At 38.2% G+C, this 19126-nt stretch overlaps 1 protein-coding gene across 1 annotated transcript in view; it reads left to right on the forward strand.

The window, feature by feature from the left end:
• Window positions 1-19126, forward strand: part of LOC145359684 (DNA-binding protein RFX7-like) — a 74700-nt gene that overhangs the window by 29591 nt on the left and 25983 nt on the right. Inside the window, exons 3-5 of the mRNA XM_080214431.1 lie at window positions 4780-4862; window positions 10537-10659; window positions 17100-17216. Of these exons, the coding sequence (XP_080070557.1) occupies window positions 4780-4862; window positions 10537-10659; window positions 17100-17216 (323 nt within the window). The remainder of the gene's footprint in view (window positions 1-4779; window positions 4863-10536; window positions 10660-17099; window positions 17217-19126) is intronic.

Genomic DNA, 19126 nt, shown 5'->3' on the forward strand with positions numbered 1-19126 from the left:
TATGGCCTGACTTTTGGAATTTTGGAATCATAGTAGCTGCATAGTTCACTTTTTGACTGGAGTATTGTGTGGAACTTGAAAGAGAAACACTATTGAAATGATGCCAGCGGAGGAATTTGGTTTGACTGAACTATTTTATCGCCCTGAATCAACAATAATTTTGTACATTCTCCAGTCATCCATCATGGTATGTAATTCATTTTTAAAGTGTTTATCTGTCGACCCTTTTTATTAAACTGCTAGTGGTTTGCCCAAGACATTGTTTCTGTAGAAAGGGAGGATATGTCCTGTTGCAGTGTGGAACCACTAACTTTTGTGATCTTAGTGAAGCCAGAGACAACTTTGATCCATGCTTCGTAACTGGAATTGCTGCCTGTTCCTGATGACCTATTCCCCCGAGGAGCATCTGATTGTCTCCTTCTGCAAACAGCATTGTTCTTTGTGAACCCACTCCTACCCATTGGTCTGCTGTGCTATGTTTTCAAGGCTGGAGCTGGAATTTGTTTAACCATTCTTCATCTAAATTTAATTTGGCAGTGATGAGTTCAAAAATTAAGCCGGAATGACTGCACTCCTGCCTTCACATTTCGATGATGGTATCTGCAGAAGAGTGGAGCTATGAAAGTTTGAGGTGTAGATGGTGCCTGCATGCATTGTATATGAATGGGTGGGCATTCTTTTCTCTAAGGGCAGGAAGAGTTACAACACATTATGGTACTATCTGCTTAAAAAAAACACACTATTTTGCGATGGCTCTTTTATTCACTGTAGTTGGTTTAGATTGTTCCCCCATCTTAGTTGATTTTATAATTAGGTATTCTCACCTTTGCACATGATTTGACAGCCCTGTCAATAAAAGCTGTTGGATCATCAAAATCTTAAGAGAAAAAGGTAATGTATTAATAGATATGGATTAAAAATAGCATATTTTGGGATGACTTAGAAAAGTAAAAGTAAATTATATAAAATATGGTGAATATTAATAGCTTGCTTATACCTAGTAGAAATCTTGTGATTGACTCATTGAGATTCAAATACAAACAAATTTCTTAAAGGTGGGAGCATTGTGCAATGCAGCACCCTGTAATGTATAATGGAATTTACACCATGTGGCATCAGTAAAAGTTGAAAGAAACTTGGCTGAAATTACTTTTCCAAAATTTCTCTGTGCAAGGTGATCACAAATGTCCAGGTTAAGCTGCTTGTCTTTGAGTCTCAATTTATGTCTTCCTGTAAAACAGCTTGGAATATTGATGGTTGTTAAGGATATGTTGTTTTGAGACACCAGTGTATGTAGTGCATTACCACGTATTCTTGATGCCTGTTACTTTGATCTTCGTTTTCCCTGGCCAGTCGCGAATTAGTTCGTGGCTGAAGCATGATCAAGTGAAGGAATGGTAGAGTGTGTAGAACCTTGTGACTGCTCCAGAATCTAACTTTATGGCCTCTGTAATGTCATTTAACACCTGCTCAAATGAATGAGCCGTCTTCTTATTCAGAAGAATCCATACAGCTTTTCGTGTGTGCTTTGTACATAAATGACAATTGGCATCATGCAACCCTTTTTTTGTTGACATTTGTGTTTTATCCTTTTCTGTCTTCTCTTAACCTTTGGCACATTGTATTTCTCAGTATCTTTCCCTTGCTCTGCTTCCTAATGTTTTACTTTTGTATTTTATCTTCTCCTGCTTTCCACCCTTCCTCTCCATTCCTAGCATTTAAATTCCAGCATCTTGCCTTTTGGTAGCTGGTGTCATTATATTTGAAGTCTTGGACATCCATGGAGTTTCTTGGTGGGCTCTTTTTACTTGTGTATTGAACACCACAGGCATTTCAAATCAGCACCAAAGATGAGATGGTGGTTATGGTGTAGGAGATGGGATTATTGGTCAGTGGCATTGCTGGTGAAGGCGGAGGTAAGTCAGGCCTTGAAGATCTGATGCCTAACTTTCTTATTCCATCACAGAGTATTGTCATTCCAGATGAGGCAGCAGTTTTGTTGCCCATCCCTAATTGCCCTTGCAGTGGTGGTGGTGAGCTGTTTTCTTAAGCTAGTACAGTCCATGTCCATATCCTACATGGGTAAGATGGATATACAGGGATATGGGTCAAATGCGAGCAATTGGGACTAGCATAGGGATTTTTTTTTTTTTAAAGAAAGGGTGGGCTGAAGGGCTTGTTTCCATACTATAAACCTCCTATGACTCTATATGGTTACATTCAGAGTGCTGTCAGGGAGGGAGTTCCAGGATTTTTGACTTGGTGACAGTGAAGGAAAGCTGATATAGTCCCAAATCATATCACGATGTGACATGAACCTAAGATCCTGGTTGAGGCCGTACTCGTGTGTGCACCAGAAAATGACAGCAGCAAATGCAGCCCTGTTGACCCTGCAAAGAACTCCTAATGAGTATTGGTAGAGGTTCCCCCAGACAAGTCAACTTGGTTATCAGACTCTGCTCAGTGACTCTGCATTGTCACGCTCTCTGTAACCCCAAGACTTGCCTGAGCTTGCAAAATCTCACTAACTGTCCTGACAATACACATCTCTTTAGCCTGTGCTTAATCCTGTCTCCACTCACATTGTCTGTACTTTTAGGACTTGATTACCTATCAAGACTCGCATTCCAACTATTATTTTGTAAATTGCGTTTGTGTCTTTATTTGCCCTGTTTGAGAACAGAACTCCCACTCACCTGACAAAGGGACAGCGCTCCAAAAGCTAGTGGCTTTTGCTACCAAATAAACTTGTTGGACTTTAACCTGGAGCTGTGAGACTTCTTACTCCTGTTTTTTAACCTGGCTTGGACAAGAAACACCACTATGGCAGAAGAACCAAGAAAAATAACTCCATTGATTTGGATGTGTTTCAAGAGTGGAAACAGCTAGAATATCTTTCATGACTCTGAATGCAGAGATGTGTTGAACAAGCAGCTGAGAAGGTGAAAGAAGTGCTGGACAGGCAATGTTTTGAGTGACTTGGCAGAAAAAGGGATATCGAAGGCTGAAGTAGCCAGGTGAATTCAGAAAGGAGTGGATTAATTCAGGCCCGTCATTGCTGCTAACCTGCCTGAAGGGAACATTGTAGTAGCAGCTAGTTCAGATTTGTATGTGTGAAGAAATTTTGAATAATTTGATTAGTTTCGTATTCTGTTCATTATACATTGAGTAATACCTAGCAGAATTTAAACAAATCAACATGTTTAAGAAAGCAGGAAATTATTTGAGCCAAAAGTGTCAAATGGTCTTCCATGTTTGCACATCAGGTGTGAGGTGATCTACGTGCAATATCATAATTATGTAACTAGTAGAGATTCTGTAACCATGTGTGTCTGTGTGCGCACATGCGCAGAATCAGAGAGGCTAGAATCAGCTCACCTAGTGGGCCAGATCAGCGCCAGCCTGTCAGCGGGGTGATCAGCTCATGCGCAATTGCCCTCCTCCCAACCCTGCTGTTTTCAAATGCAAAGTGTGCAGCAGGTTCACTGCCAGGGTGCCAAGTTGGCATTGCCCTGTGGGCACCCCCGTCCCCATCAGTGCGGTGATCACACCTGGTCCCCTTCAATGTGGACTAGCTTTAATCCCTGCTGGTGGCACCCTCTCCAAGCACGGGATGGTGTGGGGGGGGGGGGGAGACATTAGCAAACCAGGAGAATATTGTGCGGGTCTTGATAGTGATATGGAAATGTGTATTTCCATATTGTCATCAGCCTCGTGTTGATTTTTGATGTGGAGCTGATTACATCAAAACTCATGAGCTGGGAAACTCGCAATTGGCTGGACATCAGTCATTAGTCTGGCTACAGGCTCCCCTACTGCTATCTCCTGATTCGCTGCGCTACTTGAGCAACGCAGAGGACCAAGAGAATTGTCCTCTTGATGTTCTACTCAGATAAATTTACAAAACTGTGGTGTTTTCATTATTTTCTAAGTTGGTTGTTCTCAACATCATTGACAAAGCTGGATGTCTGCGGCTTTGTCCAAAATTTGTTTGCTAAATTGCAACATAGTTGTATATGATTTTAAGCAATATTGCTAATTCATATTCGAGTCTTTTTGTGCTGATAATGAAACTTGGGGAATGTTAAATATGTTCAGTGCATTTTCTGACATTTTTGTGTTTTTAAATTATCTGACTTAGATATTTTGAATTTTTCCCCAGCTCCTTGAATAATTTCCTAATTGTAATAACATACATGTTGGGGAAAACATTCCTCTTTCTGTCAGAGTGCAAAACTGAATGAAGACCCAATTTGAAAACTCTGGAGCGATGTGATGGAGATTTTTTTTAATCTTGTGAAGATTTTGAATGTACTTTAACTCTATTGTGATGTATGCCATATTTATGTATTTGACAGAATATGATAAGTAAGGCTTGTACTTCCAACAATTTTAACACATGTCATGATCGGAAGGTTGTTTTCATAAACAGTCTTATGAACAAAAATCTGTACTGTGTATAGTTTGAGTAAGAATGTGTATAGTAGGACTAAGAATGACTCCTTAACTAATGTATCTTGCACCAGAGGTCCTTTCAAGTGCTGGCCATGTTTTGTTCACTTGATAGTAAAAAAAAACTACCAAAATAGTGTGTTCAGATTTTCTTATAAGGATTTGGCTAATGAGATCTGTCTCCAATTTGATATCACATTTAGTTTGGAAGTATCATTTTAACAGTGGAATTTTCCATTTTTATTTTGGTTCTCCTTTCTAATGTGCCTTTAATTTACCTCCCAAAAAATTTTTGTAGTTTTAATTAAGATTTCTTTTTGCTTCCAGCAAGAAGTGATGAAGTTTACGGATCTAGAAAAACTCTACCTCTACCTTCAGTTGCCTTCTGGTCCTAGCAATGGAATCAAAAGGTAAAGCCAACATTCATATTCTGTTGCTCTTTATTTAGCTTTTCAAGGAACTCTATGTTTATAAATAGCAGCTAGTTTTAGAAAATGTACAGCAACAAATGCTCTGACACTTATGCAATCAAATGAATTAAACTTGTTATGTAGAAGAAATCATTATTTTAAGTATTATAAAATGATATCCATGTGAATTGTAGAAACCATAACCTAGTGAAAGATTTATACAATATTTTACTTTGTTATTTTGACAAGGAAAATTTAAAGGGTTCCAACCATGTTGGAAGAATACCACAAACTGTTAATTTTAGCTACCTATATTTATCATATCACACATTCTTACGATCCACTAATAAATAAATATATTTAATTTTTGAGGGTTGTAATAACTCTTCATTACAAGAGAAACTACATTTCATGTTCATTGTGATAAAGCTAGATTATGAAAATATTTAACATTTGTGTTGAATGGCCAACTTGCAGAACAAAAAAGGGTTTCAGAACAGCACCATTAATGTCATAGAATGCTGGGACAGGGCGCTCACTCCACTGTGTTTTTTAATTTCAACCTTGCTGCTGCAGGAAAGGGAGGGAAATTAAATCACATAAGAAGTCTTCGTGGTCATGTACAGCACTTCAGAGTGATATTAATAATCTGGGAATTGGCCATCTATCATAACTTGCCCTTTTGTAATGGCACACACATCCTGGAACACCAATAATGGAAGAAAATATACATTTTTTTCACTTGTTCGCTCTTCACTAATAGATGAATATATTGTCATCCAAAATGGAGGTAGGCAGGAGAAGAAGGGAAGACGGAAATATTTCCCTTGCAAAACCCTGATATTATAGCTGTAATATTGATTGCAAGGTTCATTTATATCTGATGTTAGTTTAGTGTAAGCACACTGGAATTTATTTTAATCTTGCTGATCAAAGTTTTCTTAATACAGCAGGAACATTCAGTATATTTTCCCACACATTAATTTGTGTTAAGCTGTACCATTCTCATTCTAGTTTAATTACTCTCTCATTGTTCTCTTTATTAATTTGGCAAGGGGGAGGCCAGCTCTCTAGTAAAACCTTACCCTTGTGACTGGTGGTTGGTCACCACTTTTGTTAATGTCCACTGGTCACGTGTCCTGAGTTGACTAGCATGGTATTTTGGTTTACTGTATTCTGGAACATAGAATCCAGAAATCTTTCAACCTTTCTGCTGTAAGATATGGTCGAATGTGCAGAGATCATCATGTATCCAGAAATTTATTTTCTGCTAACATTGAATGATTGTGAAGGCCCAATGCCTCGCCTGCTCTGCCATGCAAAACACTACAGAACTCAAAACGCTATAAAATACATCACCATGTGCCACAAAACACACACATAGGCACTGCAAACTTCTACCATCATCAAATTCTTGCAAGAATCGAAGTGGAAAAATGACAAAAATGAGCAAATGTGTCTTGCTACTAAAGCATCAGATTGCAGAATCATCGGCTGGAATTTTTGGGCCATTCACACAAGTGGCTCTTCTGGTCCTGCAAAGGTGTACCCATGCCCTGGCTTTTCTGGCAGCGAGGGGCACATTCATTGACAATGGCTGGACTAGAAGATCCCTCCACTGGTCAGTGGCAAGCTGGGGTTGTGTGGAAATTTCTGTTCATTATCTTATCTTAACCATCATCTATCAACTGAGTTAGCTGCCACAGTCATTCAGCTATTATCTTTGCACTTCTAACATTGAGGTTGTTTGTATATTCCCTCAATGTACTTCTGTCACGATATTTGCCCACCAATTCCTTTTAACTTAAGTGTTGGCGTAATTAGACTGCCAGGAGGTCATTGAAAGAAGGCTTCAGGATTTTGTGATATGAAGGCGAAGACCAAAGGTTGCATGTTGAATCATTAGTTTCTTTGTTCGCTGATCGGAGCTGGATAATAGTTGGAATGGGCCTATTAGTGTGACTATTGCTGGATTGGGAAGATGGAAGGAATCAACCAATATTGAATGCTGGGAAGTGCACAAATGGATGATTGTTGTGATGTCCTCTGTGCTACATAGTGACAAAATAAATAATTTATGTAGTACCTTTTCAAATCTCAAAATAATCCATATATAATGGGCTATTTCAAAGAGGACACCACTGTCTCTCTTTTTAATCATTGAAAATAATTATCTACAACTCTTGAACAAATTTCACGCACTCCACTTTTCCTGATCTTCCACTTGGATGTTATCACACCTCTTTAAATCACTTCGGCAATTTTTTTGCAACTGCATTTAATGTCCATTGACATGCAAGTGGAGACAGTAGCTGATGGTGCTTTCTTTCTGGGGCATTTTTGTACTCTTTGGCTAACTGCTTTGGTTTTGAGTATGAAGAATGCCACTTCCCAACAGGTGGACAATCTAAATGGGCATGTTGGTGATTGCTTTGAGGCTGGTAACATTGTGACTGTTTTCTTTGATTTTGGGAATTTACTGTGCCAAAATGTTAGTTGCTACACAATTCTCTATCCAAAAGAGAAGTGCAACATTAAAATTTTTGACCTTAGTGCCCTTTTTAGCAGAACTAAGCACATTCAAGAACCTGTTCTAGGCAACAAAACCTTGTGCAGGGTTATGACTAATTAGCATTTAACTCACTGTGTGGCAGAATGTATTGTCTGTGAGCTGGTCATGAGATACCTGAAAAGCACAATTCATTGTGCTTGTGTTATGTTCATTTTGGGAGTCAGTGTGCAAGAGGTTTTTATTGATAGGCTGATGGTGCGACTGAGCTCAAAGCAGTATGATAAATGTTTGACGTCCCAGAGCAACAAGTTGTCAGTACTGCGGTTCTCACATGCAGACTTCGATGTTGTCTTTTAACCCTAAACCAAAGACCTTCCCTTTTCTGTTATTACTCTGGATTAATTTTGAATTATTTTGTGAAAGATGAAGACATTGGGATGTTGGATTACAATCATCTTGAAAGTTTATTCTTTGTATACTTGTAAACTGCATTTTTATGTTTTATCTTGTGAGGAGGCAGTGGTATATTGATACCGTCACTGGACTAGTAATCTCGAGGCCCAGGGTAATGCTCTAGAGTTCTGAGTTTGAATCCCACCATGGCAGATGGTGAAATTTGAATGCACCAAAAGTCTGGAATTGAAAGTCAGCACAATGATTAGGATTGCTGCCTGATAGTGCCAGGGACCTGGATTCAATTCTGGCCTCAGATCGTTATCTATGTGGAATTTGTGCATTCTTCCTGTGTCTGTGTGGGTTTCCTCGGATGCTCCGGTTTCCTCCCACTTTCCAAAGATATGCTGGTTAGGTTGTTCGGCCATGCTAAATTGACCCTAGCATAAGGGGGATTAGCAGGGTAAACGTGTGGGGTTACAGGAATGGGACTTGGGTGCAGGTTCGATGGGCTGATTGGCAGCCTCCTGCACTGTAGGATTCTATTTTGATGAGTGTTTATTCATTTATATGTTAAGGTTGAGCTACGTTTGAAGAATAATCATATCTCTGTAGATAGAAGCCATCGATGACTGCAAATTTTCAATTTTGTCTTTTGGTATTCTCTAAATTTTAAAGTAATGGGATTATTTTGTTCTTGTTTGAGAAAAGGGATTATGAAATTCTTTGCATTCATCCAGAATATTAACTCTGCTGAGCCTATATATTTGAACAGCCCCACAAGTGAATGTAATATCATACCAATTATTCATGAAAGGAGAGAGAGAGAAAATAGAGCACTGCAGGCCAGTTAGCCTGACGTGAGTTTCAGGAAAATGGTGAAATTTATTATTAAGGAAGGCTTGACCATACAGTTAGAAAATCTTAGTGTCATCAGACAAAATCAACATGGTTTTACAGAGTGGAAATATTATTTGACAAATTTATTAGTTATTTGACAAATTTATTAGTTTTTTGAGAGTATGTAACTAGTCAGACTGAACTGTATTCTTCAATTTTTAAAACAAGGTGCCACACAAAGGCTGATAAATTGTGGATAATATACTAGCATGGATGGAGGATTGGATAACGGATGGAGAATAGGGATGAACATGGCATTTTCAGGTTGACAGGCAATAACTAGTGCCGCAAGAATCAGTAGTAGGGACACAATTATTTACGGTCTATATTAATGGCTTATGTGAAGAGACTAAGATTAATGGACCTAAGTTCAATGCTAATGAAAAGCCAGAACGATGAAGAGGAATCAGAAAGGCTGAGAGATTAAAATAGTGGAAAGGTGGCAGATGGCTCATTTTGGCCTCTGAGCAGATTGCCTAAAGTAGACGTTAAACCATGTAAACCACAACTGTGATTTGTTTGTGTGTATATAAGACAGGAAGCTCACTCATAACCATGGCACAGTGGTTAGTACTGCTGCCTCACAGCACTAGGGACCTGGGTTCGATTCCTGTCTTGGGTCACTGTCTGTGCGGAGTCTGCACATTCTTCCCGTGTCTGCACGGGTTTCCCCTGGGTGCTCCAGTTCCCTCTTGCAGTCCAGAAAGTGTGTTGGTTAGGTGCATTGGCCATGCTAAATTCTCCTACCTGAAAAGGTGCCAGGGTATGGTGACTGGGAGGTTTCTCATTAATGTGAGCTTACTTGTGACACAAATGGAAAAAAAATCAATATGCATATTATTCTAAATTGTTCCATAAATTGATTTTAATATACACATGCTACATTGATGCAGCTCTAATGTTTTAGAAACATAAGAGTGACAAATGAGCAACATTTTATTTTGTGCCATGATCCAAATGCAGTTTGTTAACTTATCAACTCAAGAGTTACGAATTTCTATTGTGAACTCTAAAGCAGTGCTGAATTCACATAACATTGGCTGTGTTACAGAGCCCTGTTTTGGGCTGTGTTCTTAATTATTTCATACTTAGTTAAGTTCCTTCGCATATGTATATTGGGTCACAGTATTGATGTTTCCTACAGTTGTTAAATAATTCAGAGTTTTCAAGTCACCTTTGAGAAAGTTGATGTATTAAGGGATGTAGTAATAGATTTGGATGAACTTGCAGGTGATGCTGTTTGCATCTGTCAACCTACCTATGCCATTCTAGGTGGCAGAAGCTGTAGATTTGCAAAGTATAGTCAAAGGAAGCTTGGTAAGCACTGCAGTGTGATTTGTATATCATATACACTGCTGCCATTATGTGTCAGTGGTGGATGGGTTGCCAATCAAGTGGACGACTTTATTCTGGATGATATTGATCTTCCTGAGTGTTGTTGGTGCCATACTCATCCAGACAATTGGAGAATATTTCACCACACTTCCTGACTTGATCTTTTTAGGAGGAGATAGGCTTCAGGGAGTTGGGGGATGAGTTACTGACTATGGAATACCCAACCTCTAACTTATAGCTCAGTATTTCCATGACTAAATTCCTGATTTATTCACAGCTGAAGAGAGGGAACCAAAGAGTAAGTTTATAAAAAGAATTAGCGATTTTTCAGAAACTTTTCAAGGATATGATTGCAACTATATGATGGAAATGGCCAAAACAATTTGCTAGTGACTTCCATTCATTTGTCATGGAAGCAAAGAAGGATGCTTTCGCATTTATATCTTCTTAGTAAATATTTGTTTAAAGTTGAGGAACAAATACAGCACAGTTTGCTTGACTTTCACCAAATGGATATTTCTTCATTTTTTGCAGTAGTCCAAGTTCTTTGTCATCCAGTCGTACCCAGCAAATGCATGCTTTTAACTGGATCCGAAATCATTTGGAGGACCACCCAGATACTTCACTGCCCAAGCAAGAAGTCTACGATGAATACAAGTAAGTCTTGCAATAGGAGATCTGAATAACCGTACATTATATTGTTTTTCATCTGAAATATATATATTCACAAGCAGACTTTAAGCAGGGTTTTATATAATGCATTGGCGAATTGTTTTACAGTAATAGTAAACATTGTTTGCTATCTGTATGTGTTTTACAGTTTTAATAGTTATAATTGTCATTAAACTTAAATATAATTTCAAATTAATTTGGAGGTTTTGTTCTCATTGAGGTAGTTTTTGGGTTTTCTCCTTTCGACTGTTTCTATAATACTACAAGATATGATATCACTGGTCTGAACCATAACAGCAGCTACCTCTAATTTTTTTCCCCCTTCTGCAGCCCTTTGACAAATAGTCTCGTCCGTTTATCTCACCATTATTATTTAAATAAAAATGGCTATGTGGTAACATCAAACAATCTGACATCATAAGTGCGATACCTTAAAATTTTCAAAGTATCGCACTTGGCTTGATATGGAGCAATATTTCTGCATTTTTTTAAAAACTGCAACATATTTCAGGATTTTGAATCGTCTGATGATGGAGCATGTACTTAAAGGTATAAGGAGTTTAGAAAACTTTTTCATTCCAGTGTAGAATGAGCAAAACAAGTACACAAATTTTATGAATTGAATTTTGATTCTGTTAGAACAATTATAATGCTAATGCATGTAAACACATTTCACCTGACACGGCGACACAGTGGTTAGCATTGCGGCTCACAGTGCCAGGGACCTGGGTTTGATTCCTGGCTTGGGTCACTGTCTGTGCAGAGTCTGCATGTTCTCTCTGTGTCTATGTGGGTTTCCTCCCACTGTCCAAAAGATGCGCTGGTTAGGTGCATTGGCCTTGCGAAATTCTCCTTCCGTGTACCTGAACAGGCATTGCAGTGTGGGAACTAGGGGATTTTCACAGTAACTTCATTGCAGTGTTAATGTAAGCCTACTTATGACACTAATAAAAAAAAACTTTAAACTGATGTCTTTGTTAAATAAATGAAATAATTCTGAAGCTGAGTTGAATATTAGAATGCTTAGTATATTTATAAAATGTAATTGTTTCTGAAGTAAGTGGCAATTGTTGAAAGATTGCTATCTGCCCACGCAACACCGTTATAGTTTTTAGGTTTTTTTCCTGTGAAAATTGTTGAGAGTATGTTGTGTCCTTTGGGATAATTGAACAAGTAACATCAGTAATATATGACAATTTTATGTCCAAGTATTGAAAATTTCATGAGATAATTTTATTATCACCTTTTCCTGGGTAAAGAACATGCACTGTATGCTTTCCGTAAGAACTTTGTTTACTGTCTCAGGGTGTCCTGGCATCCTTTTTATAGGCGACTTTTGCAATGGAAACGTTTTTAGCAAATAAATTTGTAGTTTTAAACCCAAATGGTTCTCTCCACTGATGACAGCAATCTACTGGAATGAACCTTTTTCATGTCTGCAACGTACGTCATGGTTGATTGTCTGTAAATTTTCACTACGCTTGTTAAGATTTTTTGTGGTAAATACAAACATGTTTTCCTTGTCATTGTTAGAATATTTTATTCTGGATCACCCACATGTGTCCAGTTACGTCAGGAGGCTGGGATGTCAAGCTATTCAATAAAAGCAAATTACTGCGGATGCTGGAATCTGAAACCAAAAAACAAAATGCTGGAAAATCTCATTTGACAAAGGGCCATCTGGACTCTCAATGTCAACTCTTTTCTCTCCTCCTGCTTTGACAAAGGGTCATCTGGATTCGAAACATCAGCTCTTTTCTCTCCTTACAGATACCATCAGAGCTGCTGAGATTTTCGAGCGTTTTCTCTTTTGATGTCAAGCTACTCATTTGTTTAGTTAATTTCTGTTTTGGATTGTAATTTACTTTTGAGAAAAAAATGTCAGAATCATGAGCCTATGGTCCCCATATTGTACTTGAAGCTCTTCATCTTGTTGCTTCTGATTTCAGTGGGAAGGATTAATGATGTGCACTTTTAATGATATGCAAGATCTTGCTTGGCACATGGTTGAATTGTAACAACATATCCTTAATTTTGATGAAAATTTCATTGAATTTTACTTTTGGTAGAGACCATTTTTACCAAAAGGGTGGTGGGAGAATGGAGCTTGCTGCCTGAAAGGGTGGTTGAGTTAAAAACTGTCATAATGTTCAAAAGTAGTCAGTTATTCACTTGCCCTACTGTAACCTGCCCGGGCTACGGACAAAGCACTGGAAAATGGGATTAGTGTAGTCAGATCTTTGTTGACTGGATCCGTTCTGTTTTGTAAGTATCAATAAATCTATGAACTGTAGAAGTTAAATTTTATTTGTCATGTCACATTTCTTCCAATGAAAGGACAAGAGCTCAGATGAATTCATCAGTATACTAAACTAAGAGAATTCAACTACTATTTCCTGGCAATTTGGGAATCACCAGAGAACTTTGAGATGTTCTGGTAGTGTCATATTGAAAATTGTCACAATTGTGTTCTGTAGATTTCTCCTCTTTCTGGTGCAGGTGGATGGAATTTTATATATTTTCAGGAAGGAATTAGATCTAGCTTTTAGGGATTAAGGGATCAAAGAATATGAGGGAAAAGTGAGAATAGGTAACTCTGTTGGATGATAGCTGTGATCGTAATGTTTGGTGGAGCAGGGTCAAAGGGCTGAATGGCCTATTCATGCTGCTATTTTCTATGTTCCTATGAATTTGTGTTGCATTGTTTGAATAGCTTCTGATGATTTCTTACCATATTTGTCATCCTGGTTGAGGGAATAATGGTTGTAACAAATATTCATCCATCATTTAACATCACTGCACGCAGATTAATTTGTTAATCACCGACTGGTATTGGTAAGTTTTTGTCTGCAAACTAACTGTTGTATTTAGCTTGCAAAATAGCAATGGCAACACTTTGAAAGACTTCATTGGCTGTTATGTTCTTAGCATATCTTCCAACACTTGAGAAATGCTACATCAATGCAAGTTTGTTCTTTCCAATCCAAGAACTAAGGATGCTTCAGGATAGGGCCCATACTTGATTGATGATCTAATAAATGTGACTGCCTAGGGACAGAGAGTACGATTTCCCCCCTTAGATATTGTCAAATCATTTTTGCATGAGGAGGTTGAATAATAAAGAATGAGGAAACAATACTTATGCTAGGTAATCAAATGTGTGTACTCTACATCATTTAAAATTGCTTCAGTATCACATTGTCTTAAAAATCTTTGATCTTAATCACATTGGATTTAGACATGGTAAAATCAGTTTCATTGCATTGTGGTTCCAGCATACCTTTTCATTTACGCAGTAAGTGGAATACTAAAATGCAATACTGTAAATTGATGTTTATCACAACGTTCCTGTTGTGTTCTTTGAGCTAGTATGATAGTTTAGCATACAGGCGTCTTGAATTCTGCAGCCTCATTAGGATGTTCACTTAAATAGCATTAAAAAATGTTTGCCTCACAGAAGGTTGCAAAGTGAGTTGAAGAGCTTGACCTGTAGTTTTTATTTTCCACAAAAACACAGCAAGTTTTTATTGGTCTGTTCGGACAAGAGCGAGAGATTACTGTGCATGGGATTGTGTGTGAACCATTTGTTCACTTATATCAATTCCAGGTTTTTTACCTTCATAATATCCTGAATAGAAAATTGTTTTTGACTTTTATTTGCTTCAGAGGTTTCTACCTTCCAAATCTATTGTTGATTTTGCAATAGTTTTTTTTGAAGTAATGCCATCCATAGATATTTTTAGGCATATTTGCAACAAAAGATACTTCAATGAAAGGCAACTCAAAAATCCTACATTTTCTACCAGTTTGATCAGACAATGATGATTGAGGGTGTTGCATTTTGGCCCGTTGATCTGGACACACTCAAAAGGCATAAAGATATTAGGATCATAATTCTGCAGACTGCTGTTTTATCTGGACCTCTGTTATTGCCTGGGTTCTGATGTGGATGTGCCGGTGTTGGACTGGGGTAAACACAGTAAAAAGTCTGATTTGATCAAATAAATCGGTTGGACTTAAACCTGGTGTTGCCAGACTTTTTACTGTGATTGCCTGGGTTCACCAGTCACAATTTGGTGCATCTGAGTTGTTTTCGGCTAGTAAGTCTATTCCTGATGCGCATTGGCACAAAAACCTTTAAGCCTAGAAAAGAAACCTTGGGAAAGAATTTAGTTGATAAGAATTATGCACAGTTGCTGCTTCAGGAAAGTTTCACTGAACATTGATTCTTTCTTGGAGTATTGTTAGACTTGGATGTTGGACTGATTTCAATATATAAATTCCTCAATTGTTCATTGGTTGGTTTACAATTCATACCAAATCATAATTTGTGTTGTGGAATCTCCAATTTTAGCTAATTTGATGAAATGATTCAGTCTGTTTCAGATGAATGGTGGAAAATGGGAACCAATTAAATATGCATTTCTTTTACATATTGGTCCTCTCTGTTATCAGATAAATACAGGATACTTGAGTCCATGAGCTTTGTTTGTGTGATTGGGTATATTTTGTATGCATTGAGTGAAATACTGTCCATATACTTATGTAAAAGGCAATCTCATGTAAAAGTAGACACATGATTCTTCGCTTAAAAAATTGCAATTTTTCATAGACCTTATTTAAAAGTTTACTGTTGTTTCTCAGGGATTAAGGCTCATGAATTGTGCCACTCCTCTCCCATGCTTCACCCAGAAGTCTTAACCCACTCATGAGAAATGGTGACAGGTAGGAGATGCTATCCAGGAAGGATGCAATCAACCTGCTTGTCCATAACGAGCAGCTTGAACTTGATACTGCACTTAGATTGTAATTGGGAGCAGTCCAAATCATAGCTCCCCAAGGAGACACATTGATGCCAATCTTTCCAGGCTGCACCTGGACTTGGAGTTTAACACATAACTTAACCAACTGCAACAGACCAGACCTTGGTAGGGTACACCGATCTGTATTTTGCCAACAGACCAGGGGCAACTGAGCACTTAGTGGACTCAACAAGATGGACCAGTCAGTTGATGTGCAGGGTGCTGCATGGGCCCAAATTAAGCAAGCATGTCAGCTCCTCAAATATTCACGTAAGTGTCAATCCTTTAAATTTTTATCTTGAAGAATTCATCTCAAAATTCAAGTTATACATGCATATTTGGTATTTGATTTTCTATTTTTTTTCTGTAAATTGGTGAATTAAAAGCTTGAAACTATTTTCAAGTGTATGTCTAAATTTAATGTTTTAAGTTGCTAGACCACAACTAACCTGGATCACATTTAGGAAAGGAAAATGGCTGGCAAGTCACTGACTCTTATAATGGGGTGGGAATTTGGTATTTTTACTTGCTGGTATGAATCTGGCCAAATTTAATGAATTTTCTACATGATACCTTCAGCATTCATTAGCCCCTTCTTTCGCTCCTATCCGAACAGGAATCAGCTAAGTGTAATCTTAAGAGCAATCATTGCTGAAATAACTTGAATCAAAATACATAGTAATCTCAGCAAACTGAAAATGACAGATATTAATGTGCTTTAATATTATTCCCTTGTTTAAAAGTGCAATATATAATTTTTAAGAACTACAAATAAAACATTCAGAAATAGAATGACGAACCTTAGCCTTAAATAACTTTACAGCAGCTAATTATTACTTAGATATTGGTAGACAGGTAGGTGAGTGTTGCACTAAAATTCAATGGACCAAAAATTAAGGAAACATGAAATCAAGGACACTTAATAATTGAGCATTTTTCCCTGTCTTCAGGCTTCCAGTATCGAGATGCAAGATTTCCTTTATATTGAGTGACAGTGCCAGAGTTTGCTTTTTAAGCTAATGTTGTTTACTGTTCACATTTTTGTGTTGTGTCTGACTCAACAATTGATGGAAAAGATTCAACTGTCCTGTCTCTGATATGCTAGCAAATAAAAATAGAAAAATAACATTTCTTGGTACAATTGGAGTTGAAGTCAGTGGTTGAAATTTGGTAGCCAGTTCAGTGCACACTATTTTTTTCATTACCAACAATGAACTATATTCAAAATTAATGCATCATTCAATCATTAAAAACAATTGCTTGGTCCTTCAGTACAGGAGTACCACTTTTGTTTTAAAGTTAGCCTGTCAGACTGAGAGTTAATGGACAGTCTGGTGGTGTTTCAATGTGCTAAGCTTTTAGATTGACAGATGTGAATTTCTGTGCACTGTGTCGCCAAAATGACAACTCATCTTGCAATAAACAATCAAGAAAGGTGAAGAGCTTCCCTATAGGGAAAAACATTGGGAAAGAAGACACCTTGGCACTGTGGCTCATCTCCTGATGGCTAATAACTGAGGAGTATCGGTAGAATGGTCGGATGGAGTTATTTAATGCGAGAGGATGTCGATCATGGTTAAAGTTGTGGTGTGACCAAATAGAATTTCACATTTTGTTTTTCAGAGGCTATTGTGACAATCTTGGTTATAACTCTTTAAGTGCAGCTGATTTTGGGAAGATTATGAAGAATGTCTTCCCAAACATGAAAGCTCGACGCCTAGGCACAAGAGGCAAATCAAAATATCCTTTCAAGTTGCTCTGAAATTTTTGGGCTAATACCTTGTTGATTTTGACTTGAGTAAGAGCATTTTCCCCTATCCCCCTCACATACTGTTACGATCCCTTTTAGGGGACTCATGTTTAAAGATATAATCTGAAAAAGCAGCAATTAACTGACAGGATATCACTAACTTACACTGGAGCTTAAAAAGACTTATGGTATGAACTCAATTCTACTTTCTCTTTCTCCCCTCCAAAAGTTTCCTTTTAAGATCCATTTTCTTTTCTTTGAACCAATTCAAGACTTTACCACCACTCTGCAGAATTCACTCTGATTTCTCTTCAGTGTTCCAGCTATTCACCAAGGTACGTGATTTCATGGTCCTCCCATTAAACTTTGACGAAGCGATCCTCCCATTTCTTTACTGCCCTCCCGACTCTGGAATCAACAGCTCCAACACAGTCCTTCATGACTACTGCACAGCCTGGCTCAAAACCCTGGCACTCCTTCCTTAACAGCACTGTGAGTGTACCTACACCTTAGACTGCAGCAGTTCAAGGAAGCTGCTCACCACCAGCTTCTAGGGCAGGGCAATAAATGCAGCCTAGCCAATGACACCCACATTCTGTAAATGAGTATTTTTAAAAAGAATGGGTTAGAATCATCAGAAAACACCCTTGATTTCTAATAGCTGGCAGCTATTGTTCAAGTTGCAAACACAAGCTGATTACTCCCAGATCTCCAACTGCAACAAGGTTAACTTCCTTTTATTGAGAATGATTGTAGATTCTATCCTTCCAGCTAAACAAATCTTCCAATTTTTTTCCCCCTTTCTACCTTGTCTTATAGTGAGTACCAGCTTGCACTCAGAGGCTGTGTCAGGGATTACAGGTCTAACGCTTACTTTACTTTAGGTGTATGTCTGGCTTTATCTCTTGATTTCCAAGAAGCTGCAAGTTACATAAGACCCAAAGCTGATAGAGTCTTATCTGTTTTTCCAGACATTAACTAGTCTTGCTTGCTGGCTGTGCCCTAACTGAATTCACAGAGTTGAATTCAAAAACAAAGATTTCCCTAAGCACTATCTATCTCCATGGCAGTGTGACACACATAGCCTGTTCCCAGGTAGAAATGCAAATTAACTACCCTTTTAATTCCAAAGCTTTCATTAATTAGAAATCCGAGAATCATATTAATTCTGGGAAACCACGCAAATAACATATCTTTCATTGAATAACTGCAGATGTCATGTCTCCAGTTATTTTAGATAAGACAACCTGCCATTTTATGACGTTCACCTTTTTAGCTCTGACTTTACCTAGCAAATACAAGTTTTTTTTTTGAAATGTACATATTTGAAGCCTGTGTGATTTATAAGAACATAAGAAATAGGAGCAGGAGTAGGCCATCTAGCCCTTCAAGCCTGCCCCGCCATTCAGTAAGATCATGGCTGATCTGTCGTGGCTCAGTTCCACATTCCCGCCCTCTCCCCATAATCCTTAATCCCCTCTCTTATCAAAAACCCATCAACCCGTGTCTTAAAAATATTTAGCGAGGTAGCCTCCACCACTTCAACGGGCAGAGAATTCCAGAGATTCACTACCCTTTGAGTGAAGAAGTTCCTCCTCAACTCCGTTCTAAACCTCCCCCCCCTTTATCTTGAGGCTGTGCCCCCTAGTCCTACTGTCCTTTCTGAGCGGGAAGAGTCTCTCCACCTCTATTCTATCCACCCCATTCATCATCTTATATGTCTCAATGAGATCTCCCCTCATTCTTCTAAACTCTTAACGAGTGCAAGCCTAATTTATTCAGCCTCTCCTCATAGCTCAACCCCCTCAACTCCGGCATCAGCCTAGTGAACCTCCTCTGCACTCCCTCCTAGGCCAAAATATCCTTGCGTAAGTACGGCGCCCAAAACTGCACACAGTAC

The sequence above is a fragment of the Carcharhinus amblyrhynchos genome, chromosome 28 (assembly GCF_965287045.1).
Source record: "Carcharhinus amblyrhynchos chromosome 28, sCarAmb.v2.hapA, whole genome shotgun sequence".
In the NCBI taxonomy this organism is placed as follows: domain Eukaryota; kingdom Metazoa; phylum Chordata; class Chondrichthyes; order Carcharhiniformes; family Carcharhinidae; genus Carcharhinus; species Carcharhinus amblyrhynchos.